General features: G+C 43.5%; 1 protein-coding gene across 2 annotated transcripts; it reads left to right on the forward strand.

Annotated features, from left to right (window-relative positions):
• anos1b (anosmin 1b) lies at positions 1-27,988 on the forward strand. 2 transcript variants are annotated; one of them, XM_057038889.1, is made up of 15 exons: positions 1-337; positions 7,832-7,879; positions 14,752-14,814; positions 16,125-16,332; positions 17,163-17,347; positions 18,799-18,928; positions 21,513-21,606; positions 21,794-22,028; positions 23,785-23,923; positions 24,606-24,842; positions 25,558-25,652; positions 25,978-26,140; positions 26,382-26,614; positions 26,772-26,935; positions 27,019-27,988. In XM_057038889.1, the coding sequence occupies exons 1-14, from the start codon at positions 161-163 to the stop codon at positions 26,910-26,912; spliced, it is 2,148 nt and encodes a 715-aa protein (XP_056894869.1). In that variant the 5' UTR covers positions 1-160; the 3' UTR covers positions 26,913-26,935; positions 27,019-27,988. The 2 variants fall into 2 exon arrangements, with proteins under 2 accessions (XP_056894869.1, XP_056894868.1); XM_057038888.1 differs by having other exon boundaries at positions 3-337; positions 26,772-26,915.
• The last annotated feature ends 12 nt before the right edge of the window (positions 27,989-28,000 follow it).

Consider the following 28,000-nt stretch of genomic DNA (forward strand, 5'->3'; position numbering starts at 1 on the left):
CGCGAGGAGGGAAGAGCTTTTCCGCCTTCTGCTCTCCTCGCGCGCAGCTCAGATGTTTTCATTCTGAACTCCAAGAAGAGTCGCGCGAGCAGCGGGAGCGAAGTTCACCGGTCAACTCGCGTTCATTCACTTCCAGCTGCGTCCGTGGGTCCTGGGTGTCATGCGTGCGTGTCGGGCCGGTGTGGTGCTGCTGTGCGCGGCGTTGGCGGTGTCTCTCGCCCGCAGGAGCTCACCGGAGCAGGAGGATGTTCAGGAGAAGATCCACAGCGCCAGATGCACGTCCAGGTGTCTGACTCTGCACATGACTCAGCTCACCGCCGCCTTCAGACACCTCCAGGTACAAACCTCATTTGTTTGCCTTAAACCTGATCTCCATCCAGAGGATGACATAAAATGGTCCCATATAAAACACACTCAATCATTTATTTTAGTTTAGTTGAAAGGAAAACTGGTGCAATGAGGGCGGTGATTCTTTTTTTAATGAAATCATTATTTTTATTGGTAAAGCTGCCGGCATTGCTTGGTAATTATGATGAACATTTGTTAATCTGCCGCTGTAGCTGTTTCATACAGGCCAGTGTTGCAAAATGTGCAAACCTGAAAGAAAAACAATGGGAACAAAATAAGGACAGTACAGTATATGCCAGTCCTAACCTGGCTGAACGATGGTATTCAAGCAGTTTGTGCCAATGTTTAACTCCCTGATGAAGAGCCGGCGTTAACTGGCAGAATGACGGAATGCTCAATTCTGCCATGTTGCACAATAATGCTTCTACTTTAAGTTATATCAAATTTATTATTGTTATTATTATTCCCCTGGAGCAGAGACCAGCCAAAGACTTGCAGTCAGTCAGATATAGACAGTGGAAAAACCTTTAAATAACAATGGGCTGAATTTTAACAGCAGGTTGCAGATGGCTGCTCTGTGTTTTGGCATTGACTGTGCCTTTCAAGTATACCTATAAATCCTATAAAATCCTTGTCAATTAATGAGTTCCCTAGTGGAGAAATACAGTATGTAGTTATTACAAATCTGCATTTACCATTAAAGTCTTTTAAAAACACTGTCCAATTTTCCTTTGGGTCTTAACAGAAACAAAGGCCACTTAGTGGAATGTTATTCTGCAATTTCGGATCAGCTGAGAGCTCATGCGCAGAGCCCAGCGATGCACTTTGCACCCGGATATTTAAAGTTTTCTGAAACCCGTTTCAAGAGTAGTTTTCATCAGTCAAGTCAATAGTTGTCATTATAACCCGAAAGAGGATTTCGGCGCTGCGGTTGAGAAAGTTACTCATCTTGGGGAAGTCGCTGGCCCATGTTCTCTGGCCTTTGTCGGGAGGAATGTGAGATTAACAGGACATCGGGACGTTACCACGTTCGAAAAAGCCACTTATCGTTAACGGCTTCAACATGTTCATGCTGTGCAGTGGGTGGGAAAGTCATTAACTACACAGTTGTTTAGCCCCAGTGACTCTGAGCAGTGTAGCAGGAACTCTATGCATGTGTGTGTGTCTCTGTGTGTGTATGTGTGTGTGTGTGTGTGTGTGTGTGTGTGTGTGTGTGTGTGTGTGTTTGGGACTTGCAGTGGTTTAAGTTTGGTCTTTGGTCGTTTAGGAATGAATGCAGACACCTGTGCATTGGTTAATGAGGGTGTCCCCTGGATGACTCCTTCAGCAGTGTGTGTGTGCACGAGTGTGTGTGTGTGTGTGGTAAGGCTTCACAATGGAGGTGTGAGAACTAGAAACTGTAATTTAAATTTTATGAAGTGCAGTACAGTAGTCAGATGTTGAGGATTGAACAGAGGGAATGGAAAAGACGAGGAGATGGATCATGTGTATTAAATTCATTTTCTTTATTATGATTTTTTAAAATCATTCCTCAACATGACTGATCTGATTATCGTGTCGTGTGAACATTTATTTAGTCCAATGCCTATATGTCCAATAAAGCTGCCTTTTCCCTGCTGTTTCACCTCTGCCGTGGAGGCTGACTCACTCTATGCAGGTATGTAATATCATAATTTCCACCTTGATTTGACTTGATTGGGTTTCTAGTTTGGCCTCTCTGATCGGTGTCTAGGCCAGGATCCTGCAGCAAAGATGTGCTGTAACATTAGCTCCCGCAGCTGCTTCGCTGAACCAGTCCAACATGCTGCACTGCCTCAGATTTATAGAACGGTATTTTGGTTCCAACAGATGGTACTGGACTTAACCTGTTCACAACTACTGCATTTTTCCATTGATTCAATCATTTAAGTAGCATCTTAATTTGATGCAATGCTTCGCAACCATGAAATATTTTATAGCTTGAGGGACATCAAGTCTGTTTGAAGTATTCATTCATAATATTTTGATGCTGACTTCAGCAATAATGAGTTTGATTGATAATTTCTTAGAAATATTTCTTTAGGGTTTCCATCAGCTTCTCTCCATCGAATTCCCTATTATTCTGTTTTACGCCAATAATAAAGTTAATATCTTTGAGGTTTACTGAGGCAAAAGCTGTAATAGAAATCACAATCTGTCATTTTGTAAAATAAACAATAAAAAAATGCTTAATTGAAGAACAGAATGTGAGTATATTAACAAGGCTGAGAGGAATAGGACAAAGACCAAGATTTCCAGTACATAGTGACACATTGTGTGTCGGGGGGAAGACAACCCTCTAAAATTTCCCCTCAGCCACATTTTGGGGTGCAGCATTTCGCCCTGGACCTCGTTTCAGACAGTGATTCATGGGTAGAAAAGACTTTCTTTGATAGCACTCATTTATTTCCAGAAGGGAACACCTAACAGTCTGACACTTGTGATAACATCTCCAGTAACTATAAAACTGGTGAGTGGAAGTAAAGCTCTCCTCATCCTGCTCTGTCACCACACTCTTTCCTCTGGCTTCATGTGGAGGAACTCTGGGTTTTGGCTCGTTTTTCTCTCATTGTATGTGTGGGTAGCCACTAGAATGTGAGTCACCCGTTTTCTATTTACACCTCTTTGTGCTTCTGCTTCTTTGGGTTTTCCACTACTTTCCCTTCTATGGCGTAATAGTGTAATTATAGCTCTTTGTGTGTGTGTACATGAGCATGTTTGCTGGTATTTTGTCATATTCCCAAATCCCTCCATTGATGTAAACGCCTAAAAATAAGGAAAAACTGCAGCCTGGCCAAAACAGCTAGTGAATGAGATTAGACTGCATGTCTGACACACTCACAGGACTGTAGTGATGATGAGTGGATGGTTCGTGGTTCAAGCCAAGGGTTCTGGTCAGTTGCACGCTGAATAAGCTGCCTGTGCAGTTATGTTTGTGTGTGCGTGCATGTGTTTGTGAGTCCCTGCTGCTCTGCGGTAGGTAACTCTAATCAGCCCAAAGGTTAGCCAGCCAGCCAGCCAGTCATGCTCTGAAAAAGACCCGGGACATCGGGCAGGTCAGGTTGCACCGATGCAGACGGGGAGATAAAGTCAGGCCGGCAACCACAGTCGGGGACAGAGACGGGCGGCTGATTGGTCGGTCGGAGGCCCGCAGACAGGTGCTGCACACATACAGGTATGCAGAGAGACAGTCAGAGAGACAAAGGCCGGTTTGATTTGCCTCTGCTCCTTTCTGCCGCTTTGTCATTTGATCGGCGGGACCAGGTGGCGATAAATTTGGGGTGGCACAGAACCACTCTCACCTGACGAGACGAGGAATTCCAAGACATTAAAACACAGCTGGAATTTCAAAGCAGAGCTGCACAGATTTATTATTTCAGCCAGAAAAACAGGCTCTTGAACTCATTATATATGATACTTGAGCTATTGAATCTGTGAGGATGTAAAAGATCTGAGGTGCATGAAGAATTCCACTTACCCCCTAGTGGTAGGCTGCAAAATAAGCCTCTGCTGGGCGGAACGCACGACGATCCATATGGATCGCTGGGTTTATCAGTACAGTCTTTAAGAGTACTGTTGAATCAGCAGACTAAACACAGTTTTACAGAGAATTATGTGTTTGCAGCCAGGATGAGCTAATTAGCATCTCTTAAAAATCCCTTGGTTAAGATAAGACAGCAGGCGCCTCCTTTTTAGGAATCGTTATCTTTTAATTTAAGTAAGTAATAAAGGGATTAAACCAGTATTTTCCTACAGGAACTTTTTGCTCCAATTACAGATTTTTTTCAAGGATAAACTGAAGCGGGATGACAGACGTGCACGTAATTGTGGTGCGGGGCCAAGCTTCAGCGCTGTAGAACAACCACCGTGTCATGATGCTTGTTGTTTACAGGATGTCGGGAACCACAAACACAAACAGACGACACACAAACACAAGCGCAGACACACAGATTATAGGTGCTTCTGCGGGGGCTCTTCAGACCTCACTTTGGGGGTTTTAGATGAACATTTAGATTCCCGTTGTTAGTCATGAAAAACAACACACGCTTGCAGCACAAGGCAGTGTGTGCATCTCCCTCTGGTCATCTGGGAATGATTAGAAAAGTTAATGCCTCGTGTTAAATAGACTTACCATAATGCACGCACGCACATGCACACACACCGCTGGCCTCTCTTTCAGACACACTCGCCCTTTTATCGCTGCATCTGGCAGATGTGTAATTTATATCTCACTCTCTCAAACTCGGGTGTGCGCAGCTGTGCGCCTGTATGTTGGCCACGCATGTTTTTGTGTGTTTTGTTCCTGCTCATGCATCAGCTTGTTGTTCTCTGACATCCCTCACCGTGGGCTCACCAGTCATCTAAACCATGTGGAAGTCTTTTGGTGCCAGGGTTCTCACTTCTGGAGCCCCTTGTGCTTCTGACAGGTCTCTCATGTGGAGACCGGGACAAATTTCTCCTGTTGGAGAGTTTCAGGTCCTGCGTTTTAAAACGTTGGTGTGAAATCCAGACATGAGGAAATCCGTGATTAAAATGAAATGGCGTTCTTGCGCAGTTTCGTCCCAAGTCGTACATCATGCGCTGGAGCCAAGTGACAGCCTCATGATGCTCTCCATGCAAGGGCTCTTGTGAGCAACTGTGTGAGGTTTGTTTTTAATTTATCGCAAGTGTTTCAACCATTAAATCCGTTGTTTCCAAATGTAGGTCTCACTTGGGCTTTTAGATTAAAAAAAAGACCCTTTCATCACCACAAAGGTTTTTTAAAATGTTCTCCCACTGATGTAGAAATACCAATAAAACCTTTCCTATCATTAAAATATGTGTTAAAATGCATGCTTGTCCAACAGTCTTTATTTCTTCTTCCTGTACTGCTACCATCCCCTTCTTCTTGCCAGTTTCTTCCCTTCGTCTCTATTTTCTACCTGTTTATATCTCCATCTGTTCTTTTTAACCTCCTCCCTGCCTCCAATTTCCTCCCAGTTTCCCACATCCAGCTTTCTTTATTCTGGCCACCTTCTTCCAATCCGCCCGTCCTTTCTCCGACATACTCAACATGTGCAGCTGCTTTGCCACAGACAGGCAGAGACACCCCGATTCTGACCACCGTTTAATAGGCATACGGCACACAGGCCCATCCAAACTGCCCTTATTGGCTCTGACAGCAAGTATGTCCCATGAAATTGACTTGGGATGCATGTGCGTGCGTGCATGCGTGTGTGTGTGCGTGCTTCCACGTGTGTGGAGCAGCGACAGAAAAAGGGGGCTGTTATTGCGAGGAAAACAGAAAAAGAAAGAGAGCGTGACAAAGATTTAGAGGAAGAATGAAGATGTGAGGCCAGCGGGGGGATAGCAGCTTTATATCCCCTTAGCGAAAATCTGGAGATGTTTAAAAAGGCCTCTAAGTTTCTTTGAATGGAACGTCTGTTGTAAATTGTCACCATTATTTTTAAATTCCCCCTGGTCGTTTTTACAAGCACTGGTAACGGTGGAGGGGGACCCATGAAAGCCAGGCACTGACAGACAGAGGCAGGCTGTACCTGCCTCGTTCTTACCTCAGAAAATGGGAAACGCACCTGGAGTAAACAGTATGGAAAATTCGATTTTTTTCAATACGTGATGTATTCGCGGGAAATTTCGACATCACGGTATTCTGGAAAGTATGAGAAATTATTACGCCTGCAATGTGAAATTGATTATGATTAACGTGGTTATGATTGTGAATCCAACCCATTTGGTGTCGTATCACTCACGCGCAGCAATATAACATAACTTCCAAAGATGACTAATGTGACCTCTAGAACCATAGAAGGGCTGTATGTTAGACACCAGACTGTTTAAATCATCAAACACGCTGATTATTTTTAATTTTAAAGCTCCGTCCTGACTATTTCTTTCTTTTATTCACCTTCCCGCACTCTTGTAAAGACTACTTTTTTATAAGGTCCTGTTTTGTAACATGAACGGAATGATTCCAACGCCAAGAAACTCTTCAAGGTTTCTCCAGGCAGCGTCATTGTCTCTATTCCTGCAGCACTCAACCAATAAGGTTTCCTTCAAATGCATAAACACATTCACAACATTATAAGACTTGTAGTCGCAATTAGGAACTCTGTCTAAGCTCTACACTGATGACTGACTGCTGCTGCTACGTATTAATGGCCATTTTTTAAAGAATAAACCCGCCATCTGTCAGATATGTTAATGTCAGATCCTTAAGTCGAATGACGTACATGTGGAAGTCCTGTGATGTGGACAAAGGCAGGGTGGAGCCACAAAGGTTTAGTCATTGGAATCAAATGCATGATTTGATATATGTTTCTTATCTAGAGAGTGACTTAAACACAGGGGGACAAGAGGCGAATAGGTGTTTTCCTGCCTCCGTAGTGATACCATGACACCGACTGTATCGCTGTTTATCCTCTCATGTGTTCTTCACTCCTTCCCCACAGACCCAAGACTAATTTATTCATCAGAGATTTAGTCATGACTCCAACAACAGCCTGTTATTGCTCTTTTGTCTTATTTATCCTTACAGGAGATGGTGGTCTCATCTTCACCTTGGTGGGAGGTCAGGGGTTTCTTCCTCAACTGTATTTTTGGGTTTGAAGGGGCCAATCCTTGGCCAAACATCATGGGCCAAACAACACTTCCCTTTCTCTCAGCTTAGCATTCAGGCAAAATGAAGCAGCTGTACACGTGGAAAGATGTGAAAGGAAAGAGGTTTTGCCGAGTACTTGGAATACTGAATGTTTTCACACGTATGCCCAATGGGGGTGTCTCCATAAGACAGTGACTCATGGCCTGTCGTTGGTGGAAATTTACAAAAATAGAGGGACGAAGGCCTCCACATCTAAGAGCCTTAAATAAACTCTCCTTACTACACTGTCCAGCAAGTGCTCCTGCAAAAGGTGTCGCAGCCTAACTCTCACCCTGACTTTGGTGAAAAAAACACCTCGACTTCTGAGTGAGGAGAGAGCTGTTACCTGCAGCAGCCCCGCAGGGATTTGGAAAGAAGTAAATCTTCATTTTTCAGTTTAGCATTAGATTGTATTTCGCCCAAGTTGTCATTTTGCATCTGTTTCGAATAATAAGAGTGAACAAGTCAATTTAGCAGCTTTTGTTCCTTGAAAACCTGTAACCCCCTAATCTCTTACCTCTGACCTCTACACTGTTACCCTGTCTCTAACCCTTTAACCCTCATTATACCTCAAGCACAGAGGCTACATAAAATATGTGTGTGTGTGTGTGTGTGTGTGTGTGTGTGTGTGTGTGTGTGTGTGTGTGTGTGTGTGTGTGTGTGTGTGTGTGTGTTCAGGAGTGAATAGCTGTAGTTGTACCTCATGGACTGTGTGCGTGTATCATCTTAATCCCTGTTACCATCGTTACCTGGATGTTTAAGGTGATGTGGGGAAAATACGTCTCTGCTTGTTGTAACCATCATCCTCTCTCTCTTTCTCTCTTCCAGAGCGACCAAGTTCTGGATTGGTGCGACAGCCACAGACGCTGTGCTCAGGTAAATAAACGCTTGAGATGCCGTGCACTTTTATTTCCATCAACGACCACAAAAGTTTACCCAAATGTGACCGACCCTACAACCAAGTCTTTAAGCCATTCAGAACTCTAATCAAGCCTGTGGCAAAGACTGGGCATTACTCTCCTGCTAACTGACCTTTCCACCCAGCAGTGACTATTTTAGATTAAAAAAATATTGAATTATGAACACATGAATGAAGACAGGACAGGCACTTCTTCCTAAAGCTACATCAGATGATCACCGCCATTACGTGAACCCCAACCTGTGATGCATTTGGTGTAAATGAGAACTTATGTGCAGATGTTACGGGTCCCTTTTCATTGCACATTAAACAAAATGGACAGGTTTTTCTTGGCCTCGCTGCAGTGTAAGCACGCCGTTGCCAGTGTTAGCAAAGTCACGAAGAGTATGCATTTCTGATTGGTTCGCGCATAAATAAAATGTGTATTACAGGACGTTATGTAAAATGTAATAAAGTACCGTAACCATTTTGCCATATTTACGTTGCATCACGTTTCACTGAATAACATATTTAAATGGCAGCTGATTTAGCAAGCGATTATTGAAAGCCATCTTGAATTTTTAGGGTGTATTATAGCGGTGAGTCTGATAGCACACAGGAATCCCTGCGCTGGTATACGTCGTCCCTTTTCTGGCTTTAGAATCCCTACACCCACTGCACGGCTGCTGCGAGAGCAAAGGTTGTGTTTTTTGTTGAAATAACATCCTTTTCTATATCCTTATTATCCAGCCTGGAGCCGTTTATTCACTTGGTTTCACGGTGTGTGTGTGTACGTGTGTGTTAACATGTGGTAATTCATTGTTTGATTGAAGAGGAGTTTCCATGTGTTGTATTTTTAGCTGCCAGCCTGTCCACTAAGCTACAGTTTGAACCAGCTCGCTACAGTTCTTTCCCCGTCCACCCTTTAGATGGATAAGATTTTAAAACCATTAAAACCAGTCTTCACATTTTCACCTCTTTGAAAATGCTGCCCTGAATGGATTTATATCTCTCAGCGAAGCGTTCTGTGTGTCTTCTCCTTATTTACCGAACCCGGTCTTAAAGACGTCTTGAAAGATGGTGTCTGCTTTGTTATTGATGTCTTTCCTGAACTCCCCGTTCAGGTTCAGGCCTGTTAAAGGCTCCGTCCCAACCGAGAGCACACCTGAATCGTATTTTACTTCATTCCCAGGTTTTAGCACAAACGCACATGTCAGACGGATAAAGAAAAAGTGAGAAATAGGTGTGAAAGTGGGCGCTCTTCTTTGGTTAGTGCGTATATCAGAAGTGTGTGTCAGTAGGTCAGCCAGGGTTAATGTCAACAACAGCCAAGGGCACGGCCCCCCTAAAACATCAGACATCAACTTTCAGCCCCCCTTCCTAACACCTAGAACAAAAATACAACTCGACAGCTCCTTTGACCTTTCAACTTTGCTGTCTTTACTTCTATATTAAGAGTTTTTTTTGTGTCTAAACTTCACAAACTGTGTTTCTTTTACACGTGCGTGAAGTCAAAGTGCTGCGGTGCTTTAATGGACACCTAACAACTGTCTCTGAGACTGGCCAGTGGCGGCTGTCTGGCTGACACTGTTTAAACCACAGTTTCCCTCTCAGACAGCCTGATAGTGCACAGGCACGGACAGCGGCTGTCCACACTTGTTTGAATTTCAGGATTAATAATTCTCACTGTTTCTCACTGTTGAAAATGGCCGTAGCCATAATTTGTATAAGTCGCTGCGGCGGTCCAAGGAAAATAAATTAAAGCGGAAAAACACATATCCAAGTCCTGAGCAATAATGGAGGGAGATTAATCAAAATATTGAATAGAACAGTAGAGGACAACACCCTGTAATGCTCCCATGTGCTGGGATTTGATAGGAGGGACTACGAGAGGAGAATAGAGGAGAGAAGAGAGGACAAAGAACTCAATTTACTCCCTGTCATCATTGCACTGATATCGGTGCTTTAAAATGAGTGTTCTTTGTTCTCTTCATCACTGACATTTACTGGTGATGAAATGGCGAATGAAGCTTTAAGTACATTATCCACATTTCCTGCGTGTTACCCGACAGGCTGGAAATCGGCAGAGTCACAGTCATTCTGACCTTAAAGGAAATGAAGGGAGCCGAGCTCATTTGTCGTGATTGACAGCATCGGCCTCGCATGTTCTGTCTGTTCCACTGTACCAGGCCAACGAAAGACAGATTTTCACTTCCAGGAAGGAAAACTGGGCTCCTGTTGCACCCAGGCAATTAGATATTTTCAAATATTTTATTTAGCGGTCATAATTGGCCCCACATTGGGTATTTATATTTAACTAATTTCACATTTTTCTTGTTTTATTATCCTTTACATTATTAAATCTCCACTGGCCAACTGCTAATGTGGAAATGATTTTCTCAGGACAGCACCGTACAAATTCAGGATCAGGAAGTGTTTTACAGCAGAACTAGCTGAGCGTCCCGTCCACAAACGCACACACACATACACACACACACCACATGTTCTGCTCCAGCACATATGGTTCATGTCACAAAGACAGTGGACCCTCATGGAAACACACACGGGAGTTCACTAAAACTGAACTGCAGCCCTCGCTCAAATGCTCCATCTGTCCTTCTCTTTATTCTTTTATCTCTTTTCTCTCTCTCTCTCTCTCTCTCTCTCTCTCTCTCTCTCTCTCTCTCACACACACACACACACACACACACACACACACACACACACACACACACACACATAGATATAGTAATGTGCACCAGCTGTGTGCTCCAGCGGGATGCCAACTAATAAACAGGTCTGAAGGAGAACAAAGGAGAAGAACTATCGAGTCGGTGTTCCATCCTCCTCCCTCAGTACTGGTTCTCAACAGGTTTGCATTAAAGTTAAAACCAGGTGGAACCATTTTGCATGTGGTCAGTCAGGTATCCAATATTTGCTGTGTTAGCATTATAGTACCTCGCTGCTTCTGTCTTGTTACCGTTCAGCTGTGCGCTACGTTAGAAAAATGCGATATATCACCTGTCACCTGAGGTATGGCCTGGTAGATTTCCCATTATACAGCCAGTAATCCCACTAAAGATCAAACAGTGCCCCTCTCTTCCCCTAAATCAGTCACCAAAAATCTGGACGTTTTTTAGCGTATATCTGACGTGGAATGTTTCTGCCTTATGTTCAGCTCAGTGTGTGATGTTACATTTTGATGTGTAGGTTAAAATGGGGACCGGCAGATCATTTTAGCAGCAGTATTGTGGTGCAGTATACAGAAAACTATGTTTACGAAAGACATATATACAATAAATACAGAATGTCCCAAAAATGTACGGCAGACCGTTTGAACCTCAAAGCCAAATTCATCTCATAACAGCAAAGTAAATACAAATGACTTTTTACTCACATCATTGCAGGAATATGCGAAACCCAACCGCAAGGCTGCAAATTTGACAACAACTCAGCTCTTTCAGTTTATGTGAAGGCGTCTGCCTGCGGTTCACATGCTGCTCTTCATTTTGGTCCACAGTAGCGGGAAAAAAAACCCACCTTAAATGAAATTACAAGGAAAAGTGGTTCATTTGCTAGCATGCCATTCCCAGATGCTATCTCTTCTAAACAAGGACAGACAAGAAAAGCATCTTTTCATTATCTTAATTGTATTTCTACCATGTTGAAGCCTACTAACTTCATCTTGTACCACCATGATTGACGATATATTTTATGAACAAACTTTCAAGACATTCACACATGTAGGTACAGTGATTGAAGATATATTGGTCTAATTAAAATCTATTAACAAAGAATACTGACATAATAACGCTCTATGAGTAGAGGCTGAATAGTAAACATTATGTTTGCTCTTTAAAAAGAAAACAATAAATCTGAGGGCTTCACAATTCAAATCTGAAAGATTGCTTGTCTTCTCTGAACAGCTCTCCATGTGGAAGCGTACCAGTTTAGGCACTATATCATATAAAATGACATGCAGGACCACCTGAGAGGGTGTTTGATCATTCACCTGAAGAAAAATCTGAAAGGGCACATGGAGTGATTTATCCAGAGGCATCCAGAGAAAAGGGCATTCATGCAGCATTTTTGCACCAACGCTGATGGAAATATACAAGTGACGTCCAATTTCATGTGCTAAACATAGATCTAGTGAAAGGCATCATTTCTGAGCAACTGATGTCATCCAAACAGGTCTTTCTTTCACATTACTGAACTGCAGACCATGTATGGGAAGCGTGTACATCTGGTCTGCTGCTCTCTCCCTCCTTCTCTACCTTATGGACCTGTTTCCCTGTTCGTCTTTCATCTCTTCGCTGCTTTTCAACTGACACTCACCTCTTTCCCCCCTCCCTGAAAACCACATCTCTCCTCCACTCCGTCTCCCGTTTCCTCCCCTCCTTCTGCTTGAGTGTGGCTGTCATCCCTCTATCGTGGCAGGTGAGGCCATAAAACGGCAGGAGAGGCCAGAGGAGGGCCGAGAGACAAGGTGTGCACGTGATTAATTATCGCGCAGATATCTCCGGAGCACCTATGCAAACCGCGCACGCACACACGTAATGCTGCGGTCGTTAATCTTTGCTGTTGTTTCCGTGTGTGTGTCGGTGTGTTAAGCAGTAACGTCTCGGACCCCTGCTGAGTCTGTTGCAGGCGTAACTCATCATGTCGCCTGCAAGGCCAAGTGTTAGTTCATCTCTCCGCTCCCCTTACGCAAATGCCCTCCATGTAGTTTGCAGTGATTTACAGCATCGAGATGATATTTGAGAGTATGCTGAGCAGCATGTATACGCCACAAATATGCTCAGTAAGCCTCAATTCCCATTTTTCTCTGGCTACAAAGAATGAAACATACTCATTCAATGTTTTATTAGATAGTTTTGAGGCATTTCAGGTTCATAATGAATTACGTCATCTATCCATTTTCTGTTAACCACCAATTAGTCCTAATTGAGGTCAAAGGGGGTGACGAAGCCAATCCCAGTGGTCACTAAGAGACAGGCAGGAATACCCAGCTCAGGGCACACATCATTCTTTCACACACTCGCAATTAAAGGTAATTAGAGATGCCAATTTGAATCCAAACTCCACATGTGGTGGAACCAAGTGAACGATATTTGGTATCAATAGGAGATATAGATATAAATAACAGATGGGAATAAAACAGATTTAGTGCCGTGGCTGAAAGAGGAATGAAGCGAAAAGCAGCAGTAGTTAAGAGGAGGCATGTTGTGCTCAGAAAGAAAGAAAGAAACTAAAGAAGCGTGCAGAAAAAAAGAGGGTCACGGGGTAGAAAAGGGGAGTGATAATGTGAAGACAGGAGTCTAAAAGAGCGGAGGATTAGAAAAAGGGTGGAGGGGGGTTGAGGAACAGGGATGTTGAAGAGTGGAAAGGAATGAAAATCAAACTCCTGTAAATGATCAAAGTGACAGCAGGAGGAGGGGGGAAAGTACACAGAGGGCTTGGTTTGGAGACGCGATGGAGTGTGTGTGAACGTGTGAGGGGGTGTATGAGGTGTATCTGTGAGGATTCTGACAACCTGAGCAATAGTCAAGTGAAGATACGCAGGAGATCTCCATAGAGAAACACCTCACACGGGATCTGGTTACAGCACTCTGAGTGTGTGTTGAGCCACCACTTCAAACCACACTTACTTTGATTATGTCACCCTCGGCTCAAGAAGAATCGCAGTAATCACCTGACAAAGGAAGCCCAGAGGACCGGCGAGCATTTAGCTGGGACGGGAAGCGGAGATTGGGACGATGTTTGTCAGTTTGTGTAACCTCGAAAGTGCAGCACGCTTAGCTCGATGCTGCGAATCTGTGATCAGAGTTGTGCTTTGACAGGCCCTGCTGCTTTTTTTAATCTTCTCAATCCCCAGCGGACATTTGCTGAAAACAAATGCAGTTGTTTTCTCTATGGGATAGAATGGATCTGAGAATTATGTGCATCGAAAGCAGACTTTTCTCCTGACCCAGTTTTTATAGATTTTTCTACAGTGACATACTTCAGACCAATGATGTCCATCCATCCACCCATCCTCCCAACCACTAACGGAGGCTGTACTGTCCAGTCTTCTCATTTTTAAAATTGCCTTGTTTTGGATTGTTTTGTTCGACTCCAACGGCTGCGACATTAAAACCATTTTTGCAAGTTTATTTTCTGCATGTAAACAGCACTTTGCCCTTTCAAGTGTGATAATAAAACTAAAATCACTTCAATAAAGATGATTTTTTTTTACATTTTTTTTGTTGTTGTTTCTGTTTGTTCCTCTGGAATCAGTGAGATGGAATAAATCAGTGATTGAATCCAGGCACAGCTGGGGAGGGAGGCAGACGGACAGAGGGACTGTGAGAGGGGGCGTGGGGGGGGACTCAAAGCGCAGTTTTTATATGTTGTCTGGTTTTAATTTGTAGGGACTATCGTTCCCCAGTTCACTGAGGTGGCAAACCAGATGGGTGTTTTCATGTGTGCTTTAGGAGTGTGTGTTTCTTCATCTGGTAATCATCTATATTCTTGTTCTTTTAACCTCAGCTAGTTAAAGAACTGGTCAAACATATTGGGGGATATGCTTACATTCTCTTTCTGATCTGGCCCGCATTCACTATGTCTTAGAAGCTTTGAGAAGTTTCTGTTAATGTGCAGCCGTAGACCTGCCTGCACCTCTGAAGCTCAGTTACTTATGGGTGGTAGTTGAATTTGGAAATCAAAACAAACTGTTACGTTAAGTGACTGTTTTTCTTGTTCATGTCTAAATAAATCACCTCTGCCATAACCTAAAACAATGCTATTAATCCATATTTTCTAATTAATATCTTCTTCATTCCATCTTCTATTTTTATTGGTTTGTTAGTGCCTTCAGCCATGCAAGGAACTTTGGGAAACCAAGAGGATACTGTCTCCAAAGTCCTGTGAGGTAAGAAATTCACTGTGCATGTGTGTGCGTGTGTGTGTGTGTGTTGTGTGTGTGTGTGTACGCGTGTGTGTGTGTGTGCGTGTCTGTGTGTGTGCCTCCCTTGGTGGCAGTGTCACTTCACCAAAGCTTTGCTCGTGTTTGCACCTCGATTTTTCAGGGACACACGCACGAATCTACCTGCCATGAATGAGTATTCCTCTGTGTGTGTGTGTGTGTGTGTGTGTGTGTGTGTGGTGTGTGTGTGTGTGTGTGTGTGTGTCTTTGTATGTTACAAACAAGCTAGTGAGCCATGGGTACATCAGCACCATCTGGGTTTTACGGGTGGCCCTAAATGTTTTTTTGCAGTCGGTGGCTGTGGTCTTCAGTTTTTCATCACAATAGCTGAAGCATGTTCCTGACTGGCTGGCTGGCTGGCTGGCTGACTGACTGGCTGGCTGGCTGGCTGGCTGGCTGGCTGACTAACTGACTGGCTGGCTGGCTAACTGGCTGGCTGGCTGGCTGGCTGACTAACTGACTAACTGACTGGCTGACTGACTGGCTGACTGACTGGCTGACTGACTAACTGGCTGGCTGGCTGGCTAACTGGCTGACTAACTGACTAACTGACTGGCTGACTGGCTGGCTGACTGACTGCTGGCTGACTAACTGGCTAACTGACTGACTGGCTGACTAACTGGCTAACTGACTGACTGGCTGGTGTTTGGCTGACTAACTGGCTAACTGACTGGCTGACTAACTGACTGGCTGACTAACTGACTAACTGACTGGCTGACTGGCTGACTGACTGACTGGCTGCTGACTGGCTGGCTGGCTGACTAACTGACTAACTGACTGGCTGACTGGCTGGCTGACTGACTGGCTGGCTGACTGACTGGCTGGCTGGCTGGCTGACTGGCTGGCTGACTGACTGGCTGGCTGGCTGACTGGCTGGCTGACTAACTGGCTGACTGACTGGCTGACTGACTAACTGACTAACTGACTGGCTGGCTAACTGACTGGCTGGCTGGCTGACTGGCCGGTGTTTGGCTGGCTGACTGGCTGGCTGGCTGACTGGCTGACTGGCTGACTGGCTGGCTGGCTGACTGGCTGGTGGGGAACACTGAGTAATTCATGGTTATTAGCTAAAGCTTCTGTTTACATTTGGCTGATGTGCAGCCATGTGTGCAGACATACACACCCTTTCATCCCACATCTCAGCAGCTGCTTTCACAGTCAGTAGAATTCTACCAAAGTTTACCTGCTGTGTGTTTTTATGTCCTCACATCTGTCTTCACACGTTACATATTATTTCCTCCTGTCCGCTCCCTCAGAAGCAGACAGAGTGTGTGACGAGCAGGGAGTTTCTGACCTCTCTCAGGTCATCCCGCCAGGGAGACTGCCCTCCTCCTCAGAGAGCCACCGGCTTTGCTGCAGCCTGTGTGGAGAGCTGCTCTTCCGACCAGCACTGTCCCTCCCCCAGGAAATGCTGCTCGAATGGCTGTGGCCACACTTGCCAACCTCCAGCCAACCTATATAAAGGTAAAAATCCAATCCCTGGCTTTTGGGAGTGATGTTGTTCTTGTTTCAGTCTGACGCCCCGCTGATTATAAGTAATGGAGCTGATTTGATTAAAGGATCACTCAGATATATATATATATATTTATATATATATGTATATAGATATTGCTGTGATACTATCACTGGTTTCCCGGTGATTTATTATTATAAATGGCTTTAAATGCTTCCATGTGTGATTCATGTAACATTAAAATAACAGAATATTAAGGCCCATATAGAAACACCTCAGCAAAAGAAGATTCTGCTTTGTTATAGTTGCAAACATACATCCATGTTATTTAGCTGTTTATTATTGAACTAAGTGTTCATATGTTGGAGTTCTGCTACATCTGTATGTGAGCTTATTGATTCATCAGCTACCAAATTAGATTACATTACCTAATATTGATATCTGGAGATTATGGTGGTTATCTCCACCTTGTCAGCTATGATGTATTGTAAGAATAATATTGTTTGTCGGTCTGATAAGGTTTTACTGGGGTCGGGGTCCGTTGTTGGTCTGATTCTGTCATCTGTCAAAAAAGCTGGAGGGGAGAAAAAAATTTGGAAGGAAAAAAAACCTTGGATGTTATCTGACTGTCAGTCACAACTCATAAGAAAAATATGAAGATAAAAACTAAAGTTCAGAGTGAGTCATTAAAATAATACGATTTCGACTTAAATCTTGAAAAATCCATGTTTTATTTTCCTAATATTGTCAGCTCATTTTTAAACTAATCGCTCTAACGTATGCCGTTTTTTTAAAATCTCCGCTATGAAAATAACTTTATCTTCTCTTTTCCCTCACCCAGGGGTTCCTTTAAAGCCTCGCAGAGACATGAACTTTGAGGAGGATCCAGAGGGTCACTTGAAGGTGACGTGGGTGTCCAAGTTTAACATCAGCATGGAGCCGGTGGTTTACATACTCCAGTCTCGCTGGAATATTGGGATTCACCCCAGTGAGGACCACGCATCTCCATGGACCACTGTTGCCATGGTAATATATTTGGTGATGCCTCTTTTATGGGACTGATTGAAATGTGAGTGATGATGTGAAGACCTGTCTACTGTGAGCGGCTAGAGCAGGGTAACAAAATGGCTTCACTGCCTTTAAGGAGGAGACAAGACATTGATTTTGTAGCTTGTCTTTGCCCCATAACTCTGAATGATGAAACCTCAGCAATGAAGATGGATGTTCGACTGTGTTTCCACCTCATCTGCCTGCTGCCTCGCTGTCTTAAGCTCTCCACATCACTCAGTCTCCAGTTCTGCCAGGGTAAACTTCATGCCTGTACATTTGAATCTTTCTGTGTGTGTGTGTGTATGTGTGTGTGAGGTTAGGTAAATAAGCAAAGCTTAAAAAGGAACCACAGGCAGCCACAGTTGTTCCACTGGCTGAATTTGAATGACTGAATGCTCATTATAGACTTAAATAGATGGCAGCTTGTGGTGTTTGTGTGTGTGTGTGTGTGTGTGTGTGTGTGTGTGTGTGTGCGTGTGTGTGTGTGTGTGTCTGTGTGCGGATAGGTTCTGTAGATCTTAAACATTGATTTCATTCTCACTTTCAGGGAAACAAAACATCAGAATCTGCAGCAGGTTTAACCATAATTTTGGCAAATCATTTAATTTACCTGATGGAATCACAATCCAGTTGTCCTCGTCTGACTTTCCAGCTCATTAACTTGTGAATCATCTGAGTTAAATTCCACAAGAATGTATGTCAACTCTTTTAAAGGGATACATAACGCAGGACAAGCGTGCTAAGTTGTGCGTCCTCACCGATGTGAGAATTGTAACTTCAGAAAAGAGACAAAGGTAATCATTTTGAAATGTTGCACGGATGTACAGGGCTGTTTTTATGTCATAGCTCGAAGGTTCCAGGAACAGCTGTGGGGCTGTACAGATGTGAGTGTTTGGTTTGTCCTGTGTCCTGTACTAGGTGGATCCGCCCCCCACCTCAAGGATGGGAGAACACTGCTCCTGAGCACATCTGGTGCTCGAGTCTCTCCAACTCCAATAATGAGAATATTTCATTTGTCTCTCCGATCAGCAGATCTAAAGATTTAATAAATGCGACTTCAACGAGCCAGAGCACGACGGAAGGTTTCTCGGACAAACCCGAAGACTTTTTGCAGGATTTGGGATTTGTTTTGTAATGGCTTTTCAGTCTCTTCAACACTTACTTCACCTGTTTGCAGATGAGATGCTTAATCTGTCCCGGAGGTCCGATCGCTTTTCCCTGCTTTTCTCCTGCTCTATTGGCTTTTCCATCTCACTTCTCCAGCTTTGAAGCTTTAAAGTTCTCTTCTCCTGTGACTGACTGGATCACTGTGTAGCCTTCCTACAAGCCTGATGGATGCTTGTTGTGGACACAGTCTGACGCTGGGTCCAAAGCTACTTTATGCTGTTTGTTTACCCTATTGGTTATTGTCATTTGTTTATTTCTAGACCCTTTCCGAGGATGCGGTTCTGTCGGAGCTGAGACCTCAGCGCTGGTACCAGTTCAGGGTAGCAGCCATCAACAGCCATGGCAGCAGAGGCTTCACCACACCCAGCAAGCACTACATGTCCAGCAAAGGTGACGTCCTCGCATGGTCTTTGGAGCAGGGTTGTTATTGATTTATCTCTTGTGCGTGCGTCCAGATTCTTCAGTGAATTTCGAAACCCTGTCATGAGACAGTGAGCAGAACTGATTCCCACATTCCATTTGTGTCATTTCATTAGATTTTACACCTCTCAGAGGACAAGTAAGAAGCCATCCATTCTGCCTCATACAGGAGCAAAGCTATCAGGCAGTCCATAAAACACAGAGGATACTCACAAGGACATGAGCTCATGTTTGCATACACAGCGCGCACATACATGTACTCTGTTCATTCCCACTTGGTGCCAGAGTGAAATTCCGGGAGGGGAAGAGAGACCAAGACAGTGTTCTGTCTCACACAAAGACACTCCACAGGAGGTCCGCGCCCTAATGCTTAACAGACTTCCATCACATTAGATCACATTGGTTTCGCGCCAGTATTTGGGAGCACATGGTTGTACGTGAGGGATGATTTTAAGTTGGACGAGGCTTTGGAAAGAAAAAAAAAGGTTCTTTATCATATGAGTGCATTTGGAAGAGGTGTCTCAAACAGCTTTTTCCTCCACCTTCAACAAAACACCAAATCATCAAATTCTTTAAGACTCCACTGGGGTTTGGTAAATGTATAACCTGTAACAAGCTTCATTGGACATTTGGGACATGCGCTCTTTGGAGATCGTCACTGAAACAGGTGGTGGTTTTTTATTGTGAGAGGAACTCGTCACAATGGAGCGCCCCCCTGCTGTGTCAGGTCAGGCCATTCATGTTGGGGCACAGGAGTCAGACTGGAGCTCCATACTGTACTTTCTGTGCATGCAACCAGAAGCAGAGTGGGGAAAGAAAACCATACTAGGCCTGAAATCATACATTATTCAGAGTTCTCATTGAGTGGAACAGTCAAGGTAATTCAGCATTCATGTGGAAGAAATAACAAGCCAATAACAAAACAACAAAAGAAGGCAGCTTAATCAATTTGTCCTGCAACCAGAGTAAAGCAACCTGAGATGTTTAACAATCTTAGGTTGACAACTCTTAGGTTCTACGCTCGAGGATCACATGAAGATTCTGACAGAGAAAAACAGAAATTTCCTGAGAATGTCAACCAAAACTGAGTATCTTACACACCTCCTTGAGATTGGAGCAAATAATTCCATTTAGTTAATAAGAATAATAAAAAGATGCAATGTTCAGTTTTGACATGCACATTGATCAATACCCTCATTTAACTGCCTATGATTTTTAATGTAACACAGGCATGCTTTTTTGTACATTATTATAACTTTAGCATGCTAAGTTTCTTTGCGGGTACTAGAAAGTTGTTCTATCATGTTTCTACAGTAGCCTGGAAGCGGACAAAAAGTCTTAAACAGGAACTTTCTTCTATAATCTAAAGTGCTGAATTATTTTATTTAAGTGTATATGTGCACGTGCCCATCAAGATTACATTTGAGAGTATGAGAATGTACTTTGAGGACAAGGTTAAAAGGTTAAAGACACACTTCAACATTCTAAATACCATCAGATTGCAGTCAGGGTCTTCTGTTTCCAGCTCAGTGGTTTGATTAGTCAGGGGCTCGAGGTCAGAGGTCACAAATCAGGAAGCTGGTGTCAGGACGGCTGACGTTCCTCTGCTGTGACCAGATGCTAACCAGAAGAGAATTCAAGTTTTTAAGATTCTTTTATTCAGATGTACTGTCGTGGTTGCACAGGTCCTTCCAGCAGTCGTTCAGGGAGATTTTCCCCCACAAAAGCTTCAACTCGGGAACACAGACATCTAAAATTACCTCACTGGGAGAGTAAAAAAAGGCCTCTGCGAAGGACACGTGTGTTGATTCCAATCTGACAATCACTGCTGGCACCCCTCTAGATCCATAGAAAACCATACACACACATGCACACAGGCAACATCTTGCAGGCTTAACATGCTGCCCTAACTTTGATCTCTACATCTGGGTCAGCCAAGCACAGCCCCAGGCCTGTGGGAGGCCTGCCATGAGGGATGTACTTCTAATCAGATATATTTTGTAGTTTTAATCAAATACAGGATTGGGGTTTGAGGTTCTAATGGGATACAGAAGTGGTGCAGAGAGCTCAGGGTTTAATCTGGGAGGTAAACAGTGACTTAGTGGTGGTCGCCTTTGGTCTGTGTTGTGGTAGCTACTGAAAGTGGAGTCTTAAGCTTCTCTGGTATCATTAACCTTTCATGCTTTAAATCTAATTGTCATTGTAGAGTTGAAGGGGGCTGAGAGGAAATTAGCTTTTTTTCCCCTCTGGAATGGCTCCTGTATTTTCTCAGATGCTGCAGCGTATTAAAATCAAGCCATTACAGAACTGGCGCTGGTGAATCGCCTCCTCACTCGGAATCACAGCCCTAACCTCTATTAGTACTCACTGAATCTTAGCAGTAATCCTTCCTTGCCCTTGGGACATTAGCACGACCGCGTGGCTTGATTTGCCTCTAAAGATTCATCAGTTCTGGGGAACGTTCAGCGAAGAATATGTGCCACATTTAATAACTGAATGAGACATTCTGGAACTCTCCCAGCTGCAGGGTTCTCACAGCCATCTCTCTCTGCAGACCCTTCTCCTCCAGAGCCTCCAGTTAATGTCAGAGTGAGCAACCAGACTCTAGAATGGACAGGTTCTCAACCAGGGACCCAACTTGTGGAGAGGTAGTTCTTTCTCCTCCACTGTTGAGGATAAAATGTATTCTGCCTATTCCAGAATAAATGTAAGTTAAGAATACCATGCTTGGAAGTATTATTTCTGGAATCACATGTCAGGAAGTGCCTCTCTTTCTACTTTATTGCCAGAAAATTATTCACATCCATGGTGCTCATTGATGCCGTGTCCCCTCAGGTCGAGAGGAAGTGGAGTCACAGTGGCGGTCTTATTAACTTGGGAACCCCCCAGAGAGGGAGACCTGCCGGTCCGCAACTACAGAGTCACCTGGATGGATCGAAATACACACACAACACACAAGCACACGCACACGCTGCACGCACACACACACAGTAACATGCACACGCTTCCTACCCACTCACGGCCAGTGGACCAGGGTAAAAGGGAGAGTAACGCCAGAGTGACTCAGGGGGTAAGGAACCATTTTAATGATATTTATAGAATTAATAAGAGATTTGAGCCACGAATGACACTTTGATGTAAACACTTGTGTCAGCATACAGAGTCATAAGTGGATCAGAAAGTATTTCCAGTTATATAAATGTGGATTTTCGATGCTTTATGCTATCATATTGACCTTTTAAATACCTGCTATCCCATTACTATTGCAGACAGACACTATTATCTTCAGGGGACATAATTTTGTTGTAGCACCATGACAACACGAAGCCTTTACTGCTTCAAAACAACTTTGTCATGGAGATTGACTGACAGCAGAGAGAGAAGTCTCCCTGCATTTAGATAACATTTAACTCAGGTTAAATCTGGAAACATCTTGACAGCGGGCCAGTAACCACTGCACGGTAACATTAGTGGGAGTACGTATCAGGTATCACTGAAGTAAATGGGACTTGTCAATTGTCAAGTCAAAGAAGAACAACTTAAAAGAACACAACAGGTCTATGGGCCTGTTATACTGAATTCAATGCAGTGGATTTTATGATGGTGATTATAGGTGTGATAAAGATGTGATTTTCTCACAAAACTACCCATAATCCTTGTAAACTGTGCAGATATTATAGCTTTGGCATCACGTTTGCCTGATTAAGGATTTATTTGTCTTCTTTTTTATGTGTCCTCGCGAATCCTTTGTGCAGGATTTTTCAGCTTTGGGTTTTAAATGTTAAACGGTGAGGTTGACATTCACTTTGGGAGGAGAGCAAAAGAGAATTGAAAACATAAACAGAGTTCAAGATTAAAATGGGCGCACGCTCATAGGGACCTCGCTGTCCTAAGTAGCAATGGCGTTCCCAGACCGAGCCTGGTGGAGCCATTTATCTCGAGTCTGCTCCTCTGTTCTGCTTGGTTGGGAGGCCTGGAATTTAAATGAGCCCCCCTGACTAGTGCTTCTCATGTGCTGCTGCATCGATACACACAGACATGAGCATCAGACCATGGGTATAACAACTGGAAGCTAATTATCTTTATTATCACATAATACATCCAATAAACGTTAGGATCACATACAAAACAGGTGGGATTTAACGTTAAACTGGAGTGAAATATAGGATTGGAAAATCCACTAGTTCTTTACCTCGGTGATTATACGTCAACTACTTATAATATATCAGCTACTTACATATAAAGACCGGTGATATTATGCATTAAAAGAGAAATCCAGGCTTGTCCTGCTGCTGGTGGTTCCCAAATACAGATTCAAACTCAGACAGACACACACACACGCACACACACACACACACACACAAACACACACACATTCTGCTGTACTGGCCATATGTTTTGTCTATCTTGAGTGTAATGGAAATACTTAAACCCACTTTCGTCTGCAGGTCACCAAGAAACCGCTTTTAACTTGCTTTTGTCTCATTCTCTTAAGTGTACACATATAAAGAATCGCATGCAAACATACACGCGCGCACTCAGTCCTTATCATCCGAGCATCTCTCTGTTGTGACTAACTCAAATCCACACAGACATGATTGACTAAGAGCCAGTTAATGAGCTGTCAGTCAAACATTGGGCTAATTCAGAACAGATCTGGCCTGCCAGTCGGAGCGCAGGGCATACGCAACACTTGGCCGGGTGATGATGCTGGTCAGCAGATGACAAAAATGATGCGATCCAAAGTCGATGTCTTAACTTTGGATCGAAACCAAAAGCAGTGTTTAAACCCTCATCCAAACCTTCCCGTTCTTTCTCTTTACCAGGCGCAGTGCGAGCTGTGGCTGCACGGCCTGCTGCCTGCGGCCTCCTACCTCCTGTCAGTCCAGACGGTGGCCTACTGGGGTCAGAAGAGGCTGAAAAGCCCTAAACTTCAAATCGTCTTCACCACAATAACCCAGAGAGGTAAACAGGGGGGGGGGGCTGACGTTAAGTGAAGGAATCAAAAAGTGATGTTTCTGACTCATGAGCCTGCAGGTGAACGAGAATCACTAACTGCTCACGCCTGACCGTATTCCTCCATCATGAAAATTAGTCCACAGTACAGCTTTAACTCTTTTCGAGCTGCTGCGTTTGATCACTGAGCATATTTTTGCCTGCCACTTTTCAACAGCAGCACACACACATACACACATACACACACACACATACACTCACAACAGGAAGTGGTGATATTAACGGTCATCCCATCCAGGAGTTATTTATAGGTGACCTTTTGGTCAGCTTGGTAGCAGATTATAGCCAGCTGTAGCTCAATTATCAAACCACACACTAACAGTTTTATATGAAACTCATTAAAATATTGCAATATTAACATTTGCCACAGTATATGTTTTAATAAAAGTGGGAATGAACGAGTTAACAGCTGCAGTCAATTATTTTGTTGGCAGGCCCCACTGTGTTTAAATTCCATATGCTGTTTAATAATTGAACATCAGGGCTCATAATGTTTTCCTGATGTTGTTGATATAGTATTCACAACAGCTACTGTGCAGAGGACGCTTATGCTTATGCTCGTGCTTATGAGAAAATCTGATTTTCAGATAAGTCATCACATCAAAAAATGTCTGCCTTTCTCTCATCTAAGGTGAAGATTTCTCCAACGAGCTCCCTTCTTCCTCATCAGCTTCGTCTCCTCCGTCCACTCCATCTCTCTCCTCCTCCTCTTCCTCTTCCTCTGACCTGCCCCACTCCTCCCTTCTGCCTCACCCTGAATCCCCCCTTAACCCTGTCACCCCTGGCAACCTGCGCCTAGAGGTCGCTGCCCCTCATTACCATGACAACCAGCTGCAGGTCAAGGTGTTCTGGAAACTGCCGAACCACGGTGAGTTGATTTGAACGTTCCACATATCAGCAATCCTCAAGAATGTAAAGAAAACCTTTCACAAGCCAAAACCTTGACGTTACAGAGTCGTGATGACCCTGCCTTCACGTAGAATGTGTAGATAACTGTGGCTCTGTGGGAACCGATGCCAGTCGGAGCTGAAGCACCTTGACCCAGGGATAACAGTCCTCAGCTGTGCCTGCAGCTATTTAGCATGTTTATCTGAAAACAGTTTATCTGAAAACCAGACGTGAGACTGCAGATGTGGCCAGGTTATGGCCTGGCTGATGCCTTGGACACCCACAGCTTGTTGACTGGCCAAAAGCAAAGATATCGGACAGGTGGTGTAAGAGGGAGCTGCTGCCTGTTGGTGATCATGCAGATCCACTCCTGTTTTGCCCATTACCATGAACAGCTTGATAAAATCTGTAATCTTCTTGGCGTCCAGGTCCATGCAAATTGTCATTAACCCTGGTTAGGTGATCTGTGTAGTGGAGGGCACGGGCTTTGTGGGCCGCCGCCTGCTGCATTCATTTATCTTTTTTTCTCTCGTACTGATGTCAACCTAATTGTGATGCACATCATAGATTAGACAGACTGGCTCCAATAACAAAGAAGACACCTCCCCATCCCTGTTTATAACCCTGAGGGTTATGCGTTCTGCATGTGTTGTAGCGTTTTTACACAGATAAATAAAGCAGTGTTTTACTTACAGGCAAGCAGAGACACCCTGGCCCGTATGTTCTACGATGGCGTCCACATACCTGCAGCACGAATGTTTCCAGCACGGAAAAGACGACAACAGTCCAGGTTTAACTTCTCCTCTGGCTGCATGTGGTTTGATGGTTTCATATGGTTCCTTGTCCCTTGGTTCCTTTGTGTCTCCTTTCTTATACTTAAAGTTCTGACATTTTTACATTCAAAGATGTCCACATATCTGTGTGTATAAAACCTAAAAATTTGGCCCAGAATTTCTTAAAAATTTCTTAAAATGCAGCTAATTCTGATGTTTAATGAGACCGGAGCATAACAAATACATGCGTTTAATAACTGTGTTTTTAGGATGTGTGTACCAGCTGCTTGTACAGCCTAAACCTGCTTTTCTTGTTAACCTGGATTAATCTTCCCTCTTCAGGGGACACATCACACTATCACAGGACTGTTGTTTGCCTGTAAGTACCGAGTTTCCGTGGCAATGAGGGCTGACCTCAGGTCGGAAGCAGTTGCCTGGGTTACGACCCCAGCATGCACCTCTGTCAGGGTCAGAGGAGGCAAAGGTTTACCCTGCAGCACTGAGGGTACATGCACACACACACACACACACACACACACACACACACAAAACCTCCCTGTAGTGTAGTTGCTCATGATGTTAAAGTTAAAGTAAAGCAGTTCTTTCACCTCAGTGAAACACAACATTGGTAACTGTGAGTAATGTTTTCTAGCTCCAAAATGAATGATTAACTCCGCAAATTGTTTACAATGTGTGTCAACCAGTCAAAAGTCATACGTCAAACAGGATTCATGTGTTTGTTGCAGAGCGCCTCCCGTCCAGCAGGAAGGGTTTACTGCGGCCCGAACGTTTGACCGCGGACTTTGAGCAGATTAACGGCACCCTGCTCATGACTGTCAGATGGAGGATGTCCCAGCAGCAGCTGGAACCATCAGCGGTGGATGGTTTCCAGTTCACATGGACATTGCAGTCAGGTGTTACAGCAACTAAGGAGGGTCTGGAAGACACGCTCATCTCTCAGACGCAGACAGTCGCAGCGGTAATGATCTGATTTAAGTAACAAGACAAAATGGAAATATATATATATATAATATTGTTCAGGTCTTGAACAGTTTTGGCCCAACATTTCATGTTTCTCCCCTTTTCATTGTAAATTTCATTTAATGTCAGTTTTAATAACTCTTCATTCTGCTCAGTCTCAAAGGTCAGTGTCAGTTCTCGGTCTTCAGGCTGACAGCGTTTACCAGCTGCAGCTCCAAGTGCTAACAGCAGGGGGCAGCAATGGCGCCGCTGTCTCCAAGACCATTCATACCCCAGAGGTCAACGCCACTCTTTGAGAGGTCATTTTAATTAATCACTGGTATCTAACGTTATCTGCAAACAATAGTCTTGCTTTTTAATTGTGATAAATCCTTCTTCTGATCCCTTGTTTTTCTCTTCCAGACCCCAGCTTGCAGTCACCCTGTGATGTGTTGATTTTGTTTTAACCACCCATTTCTTGACTGTCTGTCAGAAGGCAACATACTTTAACTTCATTTTAAATGCAGAAAACACGAGCCGAGCTGTAAAATGATCATGTAACATATTAATATTTTGTATTCTGTCTGTTTTGACTCTCTTTGGTTTTAATCATTCCAAACACTGGAAAATAAGAAAAACACATAAAAAATGTCTTTTCAGAAGTTAAACTATCCACAAATTAAGGATGTGTGTTTTTAAGGGGTGGGGGTAAGAAGTGTACTTGTTTCAACAGTTAAAATTGGACTAAGTAGTCATAGTCTTTGAAACATTTTTTTTAAAAATCTTTGTGTAAATGATAGTATTTTTCAAACACTAATGGTTGTAATTACTGCTGCAGTTTGGCAAGACATGCTTAAAAAGGGAGAGTTGGTGCGGAACTGCAACAAGTGCTTGCTTGTTAATGTAGCAATGTCTAATCACCAGACATGACAGTGGCCCTATACAGCCCTCTGTGTATAGACTGAGTAACACAAAGCATGTTTTTAACTGTGCAAGTAGGTACAATGTAAACCACAATATTTAGCATTTCACTTGGGTCTTGAAGGAAAATAAAATGTATCTGTATTACTGTGTTTTTAAAAACAAAACAAAATCTTCCTTCAAATATGTCTTCCCTGATACATTTTGGATCCTGTGTAGCTTTAATTTCCATTATGTAACACCACTTTAACTAATTAATGATATATGACATTTTATAGTTGTACAAAGCTACTGTACATCTCAGATTAATTGCATTACTTTTTTAAAAGATGGGCAGATGTCATGAAACTTACATGCCTTTTTTCCTGTAATATATATTACATTTTACTTATTTTCTTGTGTGTGTTTTTTTGTTATATTTATTTTCCTGTCTGTTATTTTACATAATTAAAGATAACAAGATGTATTGTGAGTTGTATCACTT

This window comes from Takifugu flavidus, chromosome 7 (genome assembly GCF_003711565.1).
Source record: "Takifugu flavidus isolate HTHZ2018 chromosome 7, ASM371156v2, whole genome shotgun sequence".
In the NCBI taxonomy this organism is placed as follows: domain Eukaryota; kingdom Metazoa; phylum Chordata; class Actinopteri; order Tetraodontiformes; family Tetraodontidae; genus Takifugu; species Takifugu flavidus.